The sequence below is a fragment of the Aplysia californica genome, unplaced genomic scaffold, assembly GCF_000002075.1.
Source record: "Aplysia californica isolate F4 #8 unplaced genomic scaffold, AplCal3.0 scaffold01370, whole genome shotgun sequence".
NCBI classification, from domain to species: Eukaryota; Metazoa; Mollusca; class Gastropoda; order Aplysiida; family Aplysiidae; genus Aplysia; species Aplysia californica.
In genome coordinates, this window is record NW_004798640.1 from 56,506 (window position 1) to 74,157 (window position 17,652).

Genomic DNA, 17,652 nt, shown 5'->3' on the forward strand with positions numbered 1-17,652 from the left:
GGGGGGGTTTACATTTGTTGCAAAATTTATGCACCTATACTAGATTCACTTTGGCTTGATGTCAGCTGGTTATACTCTTCTAGAAAGCATTCTATTCTAAGAATATGCTTTTTCCTAGCAAGATGTGACTATTTGTAGAGGCACTCTTCTACATACTTGCAAACCACTTTTTTGTGTGTGTGTTTTACTGCGCTCGCAACTGAATAAGGTCATGTGAATGCGCGGGACACATTAAATATTTTCTGTTAAACCACTTTTTGGGGGGGGGTTTTCTCAGCAGAGTGTCGAACCCTCTTGACGAGGCGTCGTTATCGAGTTTGCAGGAGACGGAGGCCTTGCTGAAGGCCCAGCTGGCGGCAGACATCGTGGACGAGACGATCTCGCAGAACAGCCCAGCCACCACGGCCGCCCCGCCCCTCACCACGGGCGCTCGCATCCAGTACAAGCTGGACTCCAGCTCGGAGCAGATACAGTACAGCGTCACCTCAGGTAGGCTTTGTTTATTGATCCCAACAGAATTCTTGACTTTGTATAGGCCATTGTACTCGGGTTATAAAGGAAGAGGTAGACCACGCGAAAGATGGATTTAGGGAGTCGAGATCCCAACAGAATTCTAGGTTTTGTAAGGTTCATTGCACTCAGGCTACAAAAGAAAAGGTGGACCACGCAAAAAATGGATTGAGGGAGTCTAGAAACCCTGAGAAATTATATTGTCCCTATTAAAAGAGCTGCAGAGCTGGCCTACCACAGAAAACTGCATCTCCTCTCGACGCTTAACAGCAGCAGAGGATGAAAAAGTAAAAAGCAAAGTAATAGGCCTTTACCGTAAAATGTAGATAATTGTTGTTTTTAAATGTGAATTGCTGCTATCATCTTTTTATGTCGTTCAGTAAAACTCTTATTATACCATCCAGCCACCCTCACAAGTGCTGTAAAACTCTTGCTAAACCACCCACTCACCCTCAGATCTGTCATCCGCAACTACCTCGGAGTCGAGATTGGCAGCGTCTAAAGTCTTGCCCAAAGAACACTCCCCATCCTCAAGGTCACATTCAGACAGTTCAAGGTCACGTTCCAGGGATTCCTCCAGGTCTCGGTCACGCTCAAGGTCGAAAGGGAAGACATCGAAGAAAAATTCTCAGGGCGGCCCGGACAAGGACAAACGTCAGAGGAAAGGAGTGGAGGTGAGTGACTGGCTGCTGATTTTTTACTTGGTTCTATACGTCCATGTAAGATGATAACTGACTTAAGTGTATTGTGGCATTTGTGATCAAGTGGTTCAGTTTTTAGAACCAATGGGTGGTCTGCTCTGGTGTGGTTTGCTCCTTCTTTTGTGGCTGATTGGTGGGTGCTCTGGTGTGGTTCTCCTTCTTTCCTACTAGTCAATTATTGTCCTCAACTCTCCTTTTTATGTTTTTTACTCTCTTGCTACACCTCTTATCTTCGGCACTTATATATTTATTGTGTTGTATGTGCCGTAAACTCTTTCCTAAAACAAAACAAATAAACCCGTATATATGATCAATTTGTGTTATTCATGCCGTTAAACGCTTTCCTAAAAACAAAACAAATTAGACATATGACCTATTTGTGTTGCATGTGCCATAAAACTCTTTCTTAAAGCAAAACAAATAAAACATATATATATATATATACACATACATACATACGTACGTACGTACGTACGTACGTACATACAGACATACATACAGACATACAGACATATAACCCATTTGTGTTGCATGTGCCTTAAAACTCTTTACTAAAACAAAACGAATAAAACACATATATAACCCATATGTGTTGAAGGTGCCGTAAAACCCTATCTGTACGTCATGTTTTACTATCGTATCCATATGAGGTGGGGAACTCTGTGCCACCACTTTTTAATGAGGAAAATTACTCGTTAATCCGATCCGTACGCTTTGCATAGCAGTCTGTCGAACTGATTTTTTTCAGTAATACTGAAAGTTACAAAGAGATCTTCATACTAGAAGTATTCTAAAATGTGAAGAAAACAACCCCGGGTGTACAAAATGACCAAAGGGCATACGAATAGGGTTAAAACTAAAACCCAATATTTTTGTTGTTCCAGGAGAAGTTCCAGTGGGAGCCTCCCCCTGACCCAGAGGAGGGAGACGATGACGACGTTCCCAGCCAGGTCTGAGACTGTGACACTTCGCTACCTCAGAATTACAAAGTTCTATCTGACATTTTTGGCCGTTTTGAGTTTCTCTCTCACTCTCTCTCTTCTAATACTGTGGGCGTCATAAACGGTCAGCGATGCCGACAGCACGCAGGAACTCAACACTTGCTTGGGGGTCCTTGAAAAGTGCTGAGCGTGGGTCACTGAAATGTCCCAGCAGACGTTTCTGGCACTATAGTTGGCTGGACATTTCAGGAACGCATGGTCCATAGTCTCGTCCTCCTCCTTACAGACTCGACAAGATGGATCTGGGTTGTCTGCTGGCGCAATTTTGTGCAGATATGATCTCAGCTTGGGAGGTTTTCCACCAGTTCTCATTTGAGAGAGAAGCCGGCGGTCAAAAACTGAGTGTTCTATCTGCTCTATCCAAATCATAAGATCATTCAGAGTCATTATCTAAATATTGAAAGAATTGTCTTCGACAAAGCTAGACATGGTATGAAACTCTAAATCTTTGATGTCAAATTTCTCAAAACTAGATACCTAGCAGATAGAACTTTGTAATTCTGAGGTGGCGACTTGCTGTTTGTTGGTTCTGTCACCTGCTTAGTTTAGTTTAGTTTTGTAAGGCCTTGCAGGGATTAATCGTCTTATTCCTATGTTTTTTTAGTTTACTTTAATAAGGTCATAGTTGTAGCTCGTAGAAGAACTGAAATGACATGACGGATGATTGGCATCCTTCTTTCCTATTAAACATGTATCGTCCTGATCTCGCCTCCCTTTTTTTTCTGTTTGTTACTGCCTTGTAACACCTCTAATCTTGTTACTCTCTTGTAACACCTCTAATCTTTGGCACTAATATGACCTTATTGTGTTGCGAGTGCTGTAAAACTCTTACTAAAATTAAACTCTAATCTTTGGCACTTACATGGTCTTATTGCGTGGCAAGTGCTGTAAATAACATCAAAACTATTCTAAAAACACATTGAAATAAAGCAATTTGTCTCTAGTGTCTCTAGTAGGCCTTTGACCATAAGCCATTGTTATGACACATTTCGTCCCAACAATGTAAGATGTGCAGCTCACAGACTCGAAACTGAATTAAAAGTTTAAAACATAAAGTATTAAAGTATCCCTGTTTTTTTGTGCTCTCTCCAGCCCCTGCCCCCTGCGATCAAGGAGCCCAGCAACAGCGTCAGCATCAAAACCCCACCGCTGCCTCCCATGGACAAAGTGGTGGAGCAGGCCTCAAATCTCGCCAAGTAGGAACACTTTGGGGGTTTTTTTGTTGTTTTTTTTATTGTTGTCTTGTCCACTTCCTTATGAGTGTTGTAATTTTTGATTAATGATAATTAGAATAGATTACATTTATTTAGCACCCCCAGGGGCAGTGCTACTAACTGTAGTGTCTTTAGGCCATTCCCAAAGGGGGGACATTTCTCGTTCAAGCATAGTAGAATTGTAAATGGGCTGACTCATGTCACGCTCATAACTGTGCCTGATCTACAACAGGGGACTGCTGCTTTTTCTTTCCTGATCTTTACTATTGTCATTTTCCTCTACTTCTTTTGTATGTTTGTCACTCTCTTGTGACCTGCTATTTGCGGGGTGCCTTGATAGTCGAAGCAGACCTTGTGCTGTTGAAGCTAGAGAGGTGAGCAGTCTGATTCCCTGTAAAGACTTCTCTGTTGACACCCACCCCTTGGCGCTCATGACATTATGCAGTTGCGAGTGCCGTAAAACCCTCTACTATAAAAAAAGACACAAAAAAACTTCCTTGCATCTGTGGGGGGTTTTTATTCATGATATATAGAATAGATTACATTTATTTAGCGCTCTAATTGTCAAAGAGGTTATATTTGGTGCTAGAGTTCGTAGCAGTGATGTCCCCCACATAAATGAACGGGGGCCTGCATGTGTCCACTCTAGATTGCTGAACCTGTGCAGTTTTAACAGACGGTGAGTATTTTTCAAGACTCACGTGGAGGCATCTCGGCGGTAATAGGAGGAAATTTACAAATTTGCACCGAAATGTGAGGGCAGGTTGGTGTTTTGTATACTAGAGTATTTTGGTGAGTAGGCTGGGGGGCTCAGATTGTTCATGTAAATGGGGGCACGCTGGCCATACAGATGAGGGTAGGAAGGCACCCACGTCTGACATGTCTTTCGTCACTGCTGCGAGCTCCATTATTATATATACCCTCTTTGGGGATTGTTTTTTTTTTTACAGGTGGCTGTTAGAGCAGGTTCAACTGTTGTCTAAAGTGGCTTTTTCTTTCTACTTTGCAGACAAAAACGGGCCGAAGAGACGGCGGACTCCCGCAAGGTGAAGAAAAGGTCGCAGTCACGGTCGTCATCGTCCTCACCCTCTCCAGAGCGCCGCACGGTGGTGACAAGCAACAGCAAACCGGCCCGGTCCAGCGGTAGTCGGTCCCGGTCTGGGTCGGACTCGCCTTCGAGGCTGCGGGCGTCGTTGCTGCAACAGAGGAACCAGAGGCGAGCCAGTAGGGGGGAAGAAGAGGAGGATGGGGGTGTGACGGGGGACAAGACTGGGGGCGAGGGTAAAAACAGCGAGGACTTTCCAGCCAATGACAGTGACAGGAGGGTGGTGAGGGTCAGTGGTGGGAAGCCTGCTGCTGCCAATAAGCGGTCGCGGTCTTCCTCTTCCTCTCCGGAGCCGCCGCCAGTTATTCCGAGAATCCACCGGTCAAGATTCGACGTCCCTCCCCCCGGGGCCGCTGGACAGGATGCGGAGACAGCGGGGCGGTCGGGTCCGTTTTCCAAGAAGGATGCCAAGAGCTCTGGGAAGGTCACCTCCTCTGTGGAACCGGCAGACAGTATTGATTCATCATCAAACAGCCTCCCTGAGAGCGGTAGTGGCAGCAAAGTCGGGGACACTTTTAACAAGGTGGCTGGCATTGCCCCACCACCGCCTCTGCCCCCTCTCCCACCACCCATGCCCAATGCGAGTTCCGATGCCCTGCCTCCCCCACTGCCCACAAACACAGTTGTGAACTCATCGTCGATCCCACTTCCGCCCACCCCTGCAGGGGGTACCTCCACCACCACCACTAACACCTCTGCTGCCGCCATGACCAGCGAGTCTGCGACTGTGTTAGACCCCCTGCTGCTGTCCAATGTTCCGTTACCTTCCAGTCCGGGCTCGGCGGCCGCAGTGGTGCCCCCCAAGACTAAAGAGTCCGCAGCGCCGCCGTCGGAAAGTGATAAAAAGGTGCCGGTGTCGAACTCTGGCCATGTGGGAAAGGGAGATGATCCTCGGCCAGAGAGGGGCCGCAAAGCGAGTCGCAGTAGTAGTAAATCTAGGTCATCCTCTCGGTCCTCTCGCTCCTCATCCTCATCACCATCCTCCTCCAAAGAGAGGAAATCCAAAAAAAAATCTCCCCCCGCGACTGTTGCCGTTTCCGTTGACCCGTCCGGAGACGCCAAAAAGGACAAGCCGTCGAAAGATTCCACTGACCGCGAGGCGGAGAGTGACAAAAAGTCGTCGTCTGCCAGGGACCAGCGTAGTAGCAGGACGAAGGAAGATTCTCATTCCAAGACGACAGACAAGGGCACTGCGGGGGGGTCAGAAGCAGCAGCCAAGAGCAGTAGGGACAGCAGGAGGGCGTCGGAGAGTAAATCCACAAAGGATTCGAGCACGACCAAAAAGGAGAGCACCACCACCTCCTCCTCCTCCACACAGAGAAACCGCCGACGGTCGAGGTCTCGGTCGAAGGAGTCAAAGTCCAGGAGGCGGTCCAGTTCCTCTCCCGGCAAGAGGAAATCTAGGTCGCGGTCAGCGTCAAGGAGGGGTCGGAGGTCTCCGGTGCGGCATCGCTCAAGGTCACGCTCTCCAAGAAGAAGGTCTCCTCCCAGGTAGGTTTACTGCTGTGTCCTGTAGGGGCGGGCCCCTGGTAGAGTCAGGTTTGTGTGTTTGGGATAAAGGGGTCTTGTTAAGTATTCTGATATAATCAGAGCAGTCCATACTTTTCGTTGTCCATAGAAGAACACCAGTCAGACTGTATAAAATCCATTTTTATTTCATGAATTCTCTATCGTCAGTCTTGTGCAACTGGGCACCAAAAATGAAAAAAAGGTGTTTTGTCAGCTTTCTTAGTACGTTCTGTTTGTGTCTTCTATTCAAATTGAGCATCATACCGGCCAATCTGTGGGCCGAGGGTGGGGTCTAGGGGGGGAAAAAAGTCTCCCCTGCCCTTAAACCTCACACTGCGGGGGTCTGCCTTAGAAATGTCCGGGGGTTTTTTTTGGGGGGGGGGGGTTGTTTTGTTTTTTACTTTTAAAAGGATTTTCCAAAAGAAAGAGACAAACTGGAAATTTGTGCAGTCTGCTTATGTTATTATTATCAAACTTGTGGGGGTTTTTTCAAACTTTTTGGGGTTTTCTTTGTTTTTGTTTGTTTGTTTTTTAAAATAATCCTCTCTGTTACGTTGCAGGTCATCTTGGTCATCGCGGCGTTCTGGCAGGTATGGCGGCCGCTCCCCACCCAGGCGCAGGTGAGAGTTCACGGCAGAATGTCCTCACGTCTTCACGTCCTCGTGTTGGCCCCACTTTGTCTTTGTCTTGTCCCTGTTTGTTCCACGTCACAGAGAAATACGTGGGTGGTTGGCGGGTGCTCTAGCCACGGCTGGTCAACTCGCCCGGAAACCGCTCCTTTAGTTGCTCCGTGCCAGCGGTCAGTGCCACCCATGTGTTGATCATTAAATCCGCGGTCAGCCGTGCTCACTACCGTGACGCCAGTGGCGCGCCCCTGCCTGCCCGCGTAATGCAATTCCTCCAAATTATGGTGTAATTCCCACCCCGATATCTCCAGTTCTAAAGATGTGATATCACCATATGACCCACCATTTTAAAGCCCAGCTTTCCCCCTACAAGGCGATATAACTTTGGTCGATCTCAGTTCACAACCTTGAATTTATCTAACTACATTCCCCAAGACGTTTTTCTATCGAATCGGGTTCCTTTTTCAGTGTCATTTGAATTTAAACGCCAATTACTTCGTAGAGCCACCATCACTTTCATTTCTTTTTTCAAAATCTAGTAGGGATAGGTATACTGTACAAATTGTGCAAGTTTCAACTTTGTGTCGTTTTTCTGTGATTTTTAATTAATTTTTAAAACATTATATAGACGTTCTCTAAGATGTGTTTCTATCGAATCGGATTCGTTTTTCAGTGTTATTTGAATTTTAAACGTCAATAACCTTGTAAACTCACCATCAGTTTCAATTCTTTTTTCGAAATCTAGTAGGGATAACTATACTGCACAAATTGTGCAAGGTTCAAATTTGTGTCGTTTTTCTGTGATTTTTTATTAATTTTTTAAAAATTACATAGATCTATACGTTCCCCGAGACATATATCTGTCAAGTCGGATCTTTTTTCAGTGTTATTTGAATTTTAAACGTCAATAACTTCGTAAATTCACCATCACTTTCAATTCTTTTTATAAATCTAGTAGGGAGAGGTATGGTGTAAGTTTCAACTTTTGTGTCGTTTTTCTGTGACTTTTTTCTTCTTTAATATGATATAGAAGTTTTTGTTCAGTGTTCACAAGATTTTTTTGTATGTTTTTTGTTTCAAATCTAGATCTAGCATCTCTTAAAATGTAATAATAATGATATAGTGTGTTTACCAATATTGTGACAGTAGGCTTAAATGCAGTTATAAGTGCTGACACCCTGACTGGTGATACCCGTGATCCTAGAGTGATACGTTTTTATCAAGAGTCGTCACATGTGACAGCTGGACTTGGGGAACTGCGGACATATTGCGAAAAGCCGCGAATCTCCACTCAAGACTTAATATCTTTGCTTTAGGCAACGACACACAGATGCAGCCAAGTAATTTTGAAACTTTACTCAATTTCTGGCCCAATATCTTAGAATTGTCAAAATCGACAGCAGCTAACATGTTCAAATTTAATTAAATAAATCATGATCCTCTATCAATGTTTAAACATCTATCCACTTTTCATTCTTCGTCATCTTGTGTTTCTTCATCTTAATTAGTTGCATGATTGCTGTAAGAAATATGTCAGATGATTATTATTCAAAGTATACGGTTTTATGCACAGTTGGTGTAGTTTGGGCTTAGTCGCAGGTTAAACAAAGCTGAAAACTGCAGCAATAACATTTTCATCGCGAATCTGTCAGTCAGGTATAATTCCCCGCGCTGACCTCTTGACCCGTTGGTAATGGCTGGTTCGAGTTACGCTGAGCGTCGGGGTGCTGCGGGGTGCCGGTAGAACTAAAGTACTGCTCGTGAACAGCCGTGTAGCGTGGTTTGCTTCTTTTTTCCTATCAAACATCTATCGTCCTTATCTCCCCCTTCTTCTTTTTTATGTTTGTTACTCTCTTGTAACACCTCTAATCTTCTGGCGCTCATATGACCTTATGCATTTGCAAGGGCCGTAAAACCTCTACTAAAACTAAACTACAAACAGAGAAATACAGGGTCTAATAAGCATCCTCGAAACATATTAGTTATAATAATAATGATAATAATTTAATGTTTGGGTAGCGCCTATTTGGCCAATGTCATGGTTCATATATTTTTATTAATGTCTTCCTAACTTACTGTTAGGTTGTGTGGGATTTTTTAGTGACATATCTTTTTTTCTCATAATTATGCTATAAAGATAATTTTGACATCTTTTTCTTCTAGCTTTTGATATTTATAACCAATGTAAAAAATGATCTCAGACATTCTTGTCTTGAGAGTGGTTGGGAGTTATGAAAAGTTGAAGGTAGGTTTCCCACCCCCAATGTCTATCCGGTTACCCCACTCTCCTGTCGTTTCTGTCTCTCTTTTTTCCTTGCACTGAATGACCTCGGATGGTTAAAGGACACTACCGGCTACTGGTAGGTCCTACTTCTATTCTTTCCCTCTGTTGTTTCTTTCTATTTGTTTTACTTTTTTTCCCTGCACTGTGCTGACAGTGACAGAAAATTTGGTCTCTAAAATGTTCTCCTTTCACCTCCTTTCCTGCTCTCTAACCATGCTCTGTCATCTGCTTTCGTCTCCCCTTTTTCTGCTCTAAGCCCCTGACTCTTTCTGTAGCCTTTCAACTTCTACTTTTTTGCTCTTCTTACTGCTGTCTTTCAGCCACACCCCAACTAAGATTGAACACCTAGCCTTCTCGGATAAGTGTGAAAATTCTTGGAAGTCCTGTGTACAATTTACACATGTTAAAGATCCCGTGGTGGTCCAAATCCGGTAAAAGTAGGCTGCGGCCGCCACCTGGGCAAAGTTCAAAATTAATTCCCATCGAACTGAAAATGTTCAATTTGTCCCGCCTTCTCATATTACTGTATGCAGTTGTGAGGACTGTAGAACACTTGCCAAAACAAAAAAGGAATGAGTATGACCGTTATCGAGTGGATGTACTTCTCTCGCTCAAACAAATGCCTCATTTGTTCGTCTGTCAGGTCCAGAAGTCGTAGCCGTGACCGGCGCCGTCGTCGCGGGGGTCGGAGGTCAAGCAGCAGCAGCCGCAGCAGTAGGAGTAGCAGCCGGTCGAAGAAAAGGTCGTCCTCTTCCTCCAGCGACTGATGATGATGATGATGGCGACTGTTGAGGGCTGCGACCACGACGACTTGGGTCTTTTGTCGTCGTGTGTGAGTGCCGGCCTCTTGATCCAGGACGTTGTTGGAAATGTGGAGTCTGCCATCAGTACACTACACGTGCACAAAGTTTACACATCACCTCCTCTCTTCTCTCTTTTCCTTTCAGAATGGGGAAGGAGGAGGGTTTACGGGGCAGCTGGAGACAAGGTGTGCCGCAACCTCAGGAAATGAAAGATAATGATCATGCTCGGTCCTGACTTGACTTACTTTCGGCAGGGTTGTACCCGTTTGTGCTTACTCAAACGAACGAGCCAAATTTAGACTACACACTGGGGTCAGGTCTGCAGGGGGTTTGTTCGGCTGGGGCTCTGTTGTGTCATATTTTGTCACTATGTTGTCTCTCCACTTAGAGGTTAAGTGGGGAGGAGGGGGGGGGGGGGTTGTCATCAGAGGCTGGCTGCCTGCCTGCTGTCTTCTGTTGGGACGTGAAATGTAGCGTTTTCCTTTCCTGAGGTGTTGGTCATTGGTCTATTGGCAAAGTTCTTGTTCACCTCAAAACGGCTTGAGTGATAAGTCTTATTGTCAACAGTTATATGGCCAGTCGTATACAACAAGTAGATGTTTTGGAGTTGGGGGAATATTTCGTTTTTCTGAATGGGTTTAGGTGATTTGAATATATAGTTATGTATTATAGCTGCCTGTGTCTTGGTGACTTTGTACTGATCCCAAATGTTAAGATTGTTACCCCGTGTATCGTGGAGTTGGGAGTGTGCCAGTGGTACACATTGAGATGCCTACAAAGTTCCTTACTGGCTTGAACCTGAAAGTTCCATTGTGAAGTGTCTCAAATGTTGCCAGCTTTTTTGTTGTTGTTGTTGTGATTTTTATTTTATAAATATAATGTTTAGATGGCAGTCCATTTTGGGGTATTTTAGGCTCAGATGTGTATGTGTGTGTGTAAAAATGATGAGACTACTAATAGTTTTTGTGTGAGAAGTACAGGTACCGATATTTGGACTGATACCGTTGTCTTTGTTACTTATGTGGGGCTCAAGATATACGTGTGGAGCTGACAGATGTTTTCAGATGAGAGTGAAGTAGTAACAGATCTTTTTCCTCCTCTTTGTGTTTCCCTGCTAGATTTCAGGGGTAGTGAATAATAGGAATGCTAGTTCTTTAACCTGCAGTGTAACTGATTTTTATACATGTGGTCGTTTTTTCTGCTCCATAGGGTCCTCTGCCTATTGGCAGACATATTCCAATTCTGAAGGTACTCTTTATATTTTTATACTGACTAGAGTATTCTCAGTTCTCACAGGAATTTGAATTTTGATCAGGTGGTGGCAGAGGCCTACTCTTATTGATTTTAAGACCATCAAGAAATCTTTTACATGCGCAACTTGCACACAGGATCTCTGAGATTTTTCACCTTTATCGGAGAAGGCTAGATGTTCCATCTTACCTACCTTAAGATCAGGTTCATAGCTTAAATACAGCAGTAAGAAGGAGCCAGGAGTAGCAGTTGAAAGAGTCTTGAGTAAAAGAGAGAGGATGCCCGGGGGGGAGCTTATGAATGAATGAGAGGCGAACACTGTACCTCTAGACCATGAGAGCCCCAAGAAATTTGCCGTCCTGCTTAACTGCCGGGGTTTTTTTTTTATTATGAATTTTGTGTCTGTGGCGTTAGATGGCTGAACGTAGGATTCAGAGCTCTTTGGTTCAGTTTGCAACTGCTGTGGATGTAATGTTGTGTCACTGAGGAAATCACAGTACACATTTTAATTTTAATTTTTCCCTCATAGGTATATAGTAGGTATGCACTTACTGACACAAAGGCGTGGGGGGGGGGGATGCAAGACAAGCTGGTCGACAATCTAGAAACAACCTCTCCTGGGGGTAGTTTGTAGTTTGGTAATCATCAGTGTTGTGGGCTTTGATGTTATTGTTGAGACCAGGATGCACCCACTGTATACTCAACAGAATGGTGTGAAAAAACTATTTTAGCTCGTCATTTTTCATATCATGTCGCCCTGTTTCCGTGTGTGTTACTTCTCAGGAAGGGATCTGGTACCTTTCCTTGCCCTTGTCCTGAGTGTGTGGAAAAGCTGTGTGTGTTACTGGGAGGAGTTTTGTTGTCAATGTTAAATCAGAGTGCCAGCCACTCAGTGTGTTTGTGTGTGTGAATGAAAAGATGGTCACTTGAAGCTCTGAAGTGAATTGACTTTGGTGTAATGCCTCGTTAATTTGTTGTCTGATTATTTCATTCACACTGGTTCAAGTCTGTCGTTGATCATCGACTACAAGGACTGGGTTTTTTTTAATAAGCGCACAGTTACTTCCTGTTTAGAGACATTTTTACCCCATAAATTCCTTTTTTGTGTGTGTATGTATATGTGTGTTGATTTTACTAGGTCAAATTGTAAAATTTATTTTGTTTTAAAAATTTGACATAATGTGTGTGTGTGTGAGGTCATATAGCATTATCGCTTCACTATTGTTCTGGTGTTGTTTACTGTGTAGTGATTTTATATCGGGGCACCAGATGTGATGATAAGAGTTGCCTTGGTTCTTTCCATAGCATGTGCGTGTGTGTTTATGTCTGGGTTGATTATAGGTCATCTAATTCGTGGCTGGTTGTAAAGTGTATACTTTCTTGTGGGATATAACTTGTTAGGAGCGCAGAGATCAATATAAAGAGAAAGCTGGTAATAGGCTCATGTCATTCAGACCAGTCTTTGTGGGCCGTTGGCAAGTGCTCTGAGGTGGTCTGCTCCTTGTTTCCTGTCTAACATTTATCCTCATTATCTCTCTTCCTTCTTTTTTCTGCATGTTACTCTCCTGTAGGTGACGTCGGTGGCCTTGTGGTTAGGCTACCTGGCCCGTAATCATGAGATTGCGGGTTCGGGGTTTGGAGCCTCAGCCTAGTCCGACGTTGTGTCCTTAGGAAAACCACTTTACACGAATTTCCCATTTGACTCAGTCCTTTCGGAGATGGACGCTAAACTCAGAGGTCACTCCTCTAATATAACCTAATAGTGTTGATAAGGGCGTTTCTTATACCATTTCACCCTTTTCACTCTCTAGTAACTCTTCTTTAATCTTTGTTGCTTATACGACCTATTTGTGTTGCAAGTGCTGTAAAACTCTTACTCTTACAAAAACTTTTTATGTAAGACCAGTCCTGTCTCCTCTTGTCGTGTATTGAAGACATGGGGCGTCTTGATTTCCAAGTTTTTGTTGGGAACAATTTTGATTATGGTATGGCTCTACTTTCTGTCAGCTTTTGGGTTTGTTTTATTCTCAAATTTCATTTTGTTGGGCTTTTTGGAGATTGTGCTTTTATGTCGTTTTTAAATCACTTAAAAATTGAACGGCATTTTTATTAAATGTGTCCTAAATTTTATTCTTTTGTACCTGTTTTTTTATGTTGAACACAAAAAGTAAAAAGTATTACTGGTGCATCCGATTGCTCGTTTTTTCAGTGATATTTCTGGCTCTGGCCTCAATTAGAATCATCTCAGTCTACCAGCGTTGAGCCGTGGTTAGCATCACAGATACGCTGATATATTACAAGTCTGATGCTAGCAAGTCGCTCCTGTACTGAATGAAAGCTTAACTCATGGTAAACCTTTCCTTGCGAGAGGTTGGTGTACTGTGCTGTCAGAACTGATTTTCAGCTGAGCTCGTTAGCCGGGACAATAGTGAAATGGTCACATGGTCAGTGTCGGTGGACTCGCTGTCTAGATCTAACCCACTCGTGACAAGTCCGAAGCCATGGTCTTAGATAGTGACACTTTCCCCATTTTCCTCATTCCCTATGTTCCCCATCATACCCATAATTTTCAAAATCTTGCGAATCTAAGTAAAAAAAAGGGGCATTTGCTGTCCTTTTATGTTATTTACATTTTGCGAGAGCACATGTTTGTCCTCAAGACTAGAGCCATGTTTATCAATGGCTTGCAAGCCTAGCAGTAAATTAATACAGTGCAGCCTCTCTCTCTAGAGCTATAATGACATCGTCGGGACCATCGAGTGATGGTAAATCGGGATGGCAAAAGTAAAGCCCAACCTCTCGTTTTGAACAGTTGGTTTTACAACAAATCTTTGTTCCTTCTTGCATTTGCATGCGTGTCAACTCCAGAGGGAATTCATTTTTGTATCATTCAGCAGACACTCGGTGTGTGTGTTTTAGATTGACTACTTTTCTTCTGTTCCTTTGTCTTTGATAAATATGTGATGTTCAATTATTATTAGTTGGTTGTTGGTTTTTTTTAAGTTGATTAATTGTAAATTATATGGGTTTTTCTGTTTCACACAGTACGTGCTTACTTACAGACATTACAGTGGAAGTTGTTGCTCACTGTTTTATTGTTATATTTTTTCTACAACATTAGTTTGGTGAAAATCGTGGAGGGATGGAGATGAAAGGTGTGGTGTTGTGCAAAAGTGTCGTGAATATGTGTGAGGGTGTGTAGATGTGCAGAGAGATCAAGATGAGAGGTGGTGTGCTAAAGTGTCGTAAATATGTGTGAGTGTGTGTTGATGTATAGAGAGATCAAGATGAGAGACGTGCAAAAGTGTTACATAAATGAGTGAGTAAGCATTTATTGCTTGATTCATGCTTGAGTCTCTATGTTATGCACGTTCAGTTTATTTGTGCATGTGTGTGACTGTTGGGTGCATGTGAGTGTGACGCACACATGCTTATTTTCAAGTATGTGTGCAGGTTTACAACATTGAGTGAATGATAGGGTTTACTCCCAGCGGTTTTTGCCCAGGACCTGCATGCACTGCTGTCAGTGAGAAATTTTTTGCCAGTATGTTCTGATAGTTAATGAATGGGGAGCGAGAGTCAAGGTGTGTAATGCGGCGAGCGCCGTGAAACTTTTACTAAACTAAATTACTAAACAAGTCTTGTTGTAACTCCATTCGTTATAGGAATGGGTTTTTTTTTTTTCATTTGTATATTGTTTGGCATTTCCTCTGAAGATGTTTTGACTGCGTAGTGTAAGGCTCCGACATATAATGTGTCAGGACGCGGTGGAATCAGGCACTTGTCAATTTTTGGGCATATGGAGTTATTGGTACCAGTATCACCTTAAAGCCTGTCCATTTCCCTTTCTTTCGATGAAAAGAATATCCATGTATCTTGGATACAAATCAAGATATTTGCGATTGAAGGAGGTGGGGGTCGCCTAGTTTCGGAGGCCAGAGTTTAGTTATTAATTAATACCTTTGCTTGAGAGTCCGTGGGAATTGAAAATTTACATCTTTTATGCCTTTAGTCAGCGTTTTTCAGTAATGGGCGTGAAAGGTGTTGAGCCAATAAACAAAAATTGGATAAAAATTCCCAAACTTGCAAGAAAATGCCAGTTGCTTCACTTTCATTATTTTGACGAATGCCTTATTTCACCATGCTGCCAGACATATGCCAAGGAGTCTTATGCTGAGCGGTCTGTGTAATGTTGAAGTGAGGAGACATCGCTGCCATGCTGCCGTCATTTGCTATACGGATGCTGGTTGAATGGTGTTGAGGTGTTGGCAGGTTCTGCGTTGTCATCATCATCATCCTGACTGGAATGCATATCTCTCGAGGTACACGCGACACTCGCTGCTCACTTTGTAAGATGATGTTTTAATAGAAAACAGCATGAAGTGAATGGGTTTGAACACTGTAAACTTACATAGATATATCATTTTGTACACATGAGTGATTTGGATGGGAGGGGGGGGGGCGGCTCTCGTGTGGGCTGTTTTTTCTTTCTTATCAAACATTTGTCCTCCTTATCTCTCCTCCTTTCTTATCAAACATCTATCATCCTTATCTCTCCTTTTCTTCGTATGGCTCCCTCTAGCAACACATTTCATACTCTGTACTTATTTGACCTATTTGTGTTGTAAGTGCCATAAAATTTACTGTGCGAGAAAAACTAGAGTAGAAACACTTAATTAAATTCAGCCGATGTGGACTCTAGGTATATATATTCAGGCTGACACCAAATCTGAAATGTTTTTCTCAAATGGCAGTCGATCTGGTCTCCGATCAATAAAATGGAAGAGATAAATAAATGGCCAACCTCACCTCACGTCACAATCACAGAGGTTGGAGGGTGCCACTGGTACTGGTAGGTCCTACAGTGGAAACCTGATATAACAGGGATGGTGGGAGTAGAGAAAATGTCCTGTTATATCCGATCCCTGTTAAATCAGAAATGCAAGGAAAGTAAGCATTTGTGGACTTATCCAGCCGTACTTTTTCATGGGTAGTTTCCTTTGCCACAAGTACCCACGAACAGGGGTTTTGGCACCAACTGTCTCCTTGCCTCCTTAAACCACATCAGAAGAGCTTAGTCCACAGCATCTGCATCGGGCAGTCTCATCTTCTTTCGATCCAGAGCAAACTTTCCATTGGAGTTTGCCGCCACTATCTTCTCTCTATCCTTGATAATGGTGTGAATCGACCCTTGTGGAATGTCGAACTGACGACAAATCTCTGCCAGTGGAGCTTGCCTTTTGTCAGCAGCCTGGATTATTTCGTATATTTTGTCAATTGAAAGGCATTTTCTTTTGCGCTTGACATCGTTGGTGACACATTACACGTGCGTGTTGCTAGGTTTCGGGCTAGATCGAGGTCTGCAGCACACCGCAGCCCTCTCTCGCTTCACACACCGCGTGTGCTTGCTGTGGCATGGCTTGCGTGGGCTTGCTCCATCACTGCGTTACTCTCTCTCTTACTTTTTACACATTGTTAACGAGCTATATCCCTGCTATAACCGGTTGGGCTCCGATGAGGCCCTGTTATTGCCGATAACTTTTAATAGAGACAAAGAGAAGGAAAAAACGGGGATTTTAAAAATCGCTGTTATTACCGGATCCTTGTTATTACCGGGCCTGTTATATATGGTTTCCACTGTACTTCTTTACTTTCCCCTCTGTTGATTCTGTGTGTCTTGTTTTTGTCTTACTTTTTCCCCAAGGCTAGATGGTGACCATTATTCATATTGTGTCCAAGTGCTCCCCTTTGCTCAAACTAACAAATAAGCGAACGAACAAGCATCATGGAGGATGAACATTGCAGAGCAAACATAGCACTTTGGCGGGTATTTAAAGGGAGCTCATGGATGGTTGGCGGGTGCTCTGGTGTGGTCAGTTCCTTCTTTCCTATCAGGCATCCTTACCTCTCATCTTTCTTTTATTAGAATGTTACCCTCTAGTCTAGTAACACCTCACCTCTAATCTTCGGCTCTTTTATGACCTAATTTACGCTACAAGTGCTGTAAAACTTTTACTAAATTCGAAAGAGAGAAAACAGAGTGGTCTCCCCCTAAGTTCTGATTTGACTTTTATGTGTTGGGTTTTTTTAAATATTGACATGTTGTGCTGGGTGAATTGATAGCATGTCAAAAGTTTGTGGTACATGTACCGCTATGTTAAGGCCCCCATTTTAAATTTTAAATTTCCCTCCCCCCCCCCCCCCCCCAACACATCCAATCTTATACCTTTACCCTCTAGTTTTTGTTTTCGGGGGTATTTTTGTTACTTTGTTTTGTTTTATTTTTTACTTGGGTTTTTTTTTATTGATAAATGTATTGTAGAAGAACTCTTTTTTCCCCCCTTCTTGTATTGCCCTTTGTTTCCTGCCTGTAAGTCCAGTTGCGAATAAGTGAGAAGAGCTACTGGGGGCTACAGGCTGTTGTTTCTGTACTATGTACATGTATGTACTTGTGTGTGGGTGTGTGTGTGTGTGTGTGTGTTACTGTTACAATGTTGGAGGAAGAAAAACAAAACGACAACAGTCATCTGAAATTAAAATTCGTTTGATTTATCACATGTTGATGTTTCACTCACTTCTTGAACTCGGTTGTTTTGTTTTTTTTGTTTTTTTTCTTTGGGAGCAGGTCACGACCTCAGTGCTTTCTTT

At 43.3% G+C, this 17,652-nt stretch overlaps 1 protein-coding gene across 3 annotated transcripts in view; it reads left to right on the forward strand.

Annotated features, from left to right (window-relative positions):
* LOC101863868 (peptidyl-prolyl cis-trans isomerase 1) overlaps positions 1-11,080 on the forward strand; it is a 30,749-nt gene extending 19,669 nt beyond the window's left edge. For 2 of the 3 annotated variants that reach the window (XM_005112709.2, XM_035973534.1), the window contains exons 17-23: positions 278-489; positions 967-1,184; positions 2,096-2,161; positions 3,305-3,408; positions 4,436-6,022; positions 6,601-6,660; positions 9,594-11,080. In XM_005112709.2, the coding sequence (XP_005112766.1) occupies positions 278-489; positions 967-1,184; positions 2,096-2,161; positions 3,305-3,408; positions 4,436-6,022; positions 6,601-6,660; positions 9,594-9,717 (2,371 nt within the window). In that variant the 3' untranslated portion in view covers positions 9,718-11,080. The remainder of the gene's footprint in view (positions 1-277; positions 490-966; positions 1,185-2,095; positions 2,162-3,304; positions 3,409-4,435; positions 6,023-6,600; positions 6,661-9,593) is intronic. The other variant, XM_035973533.1, reaches the window with a different exon arrangement.
* Positions 11,081-17,652: the final 6,572 nt, after the last annotated feature.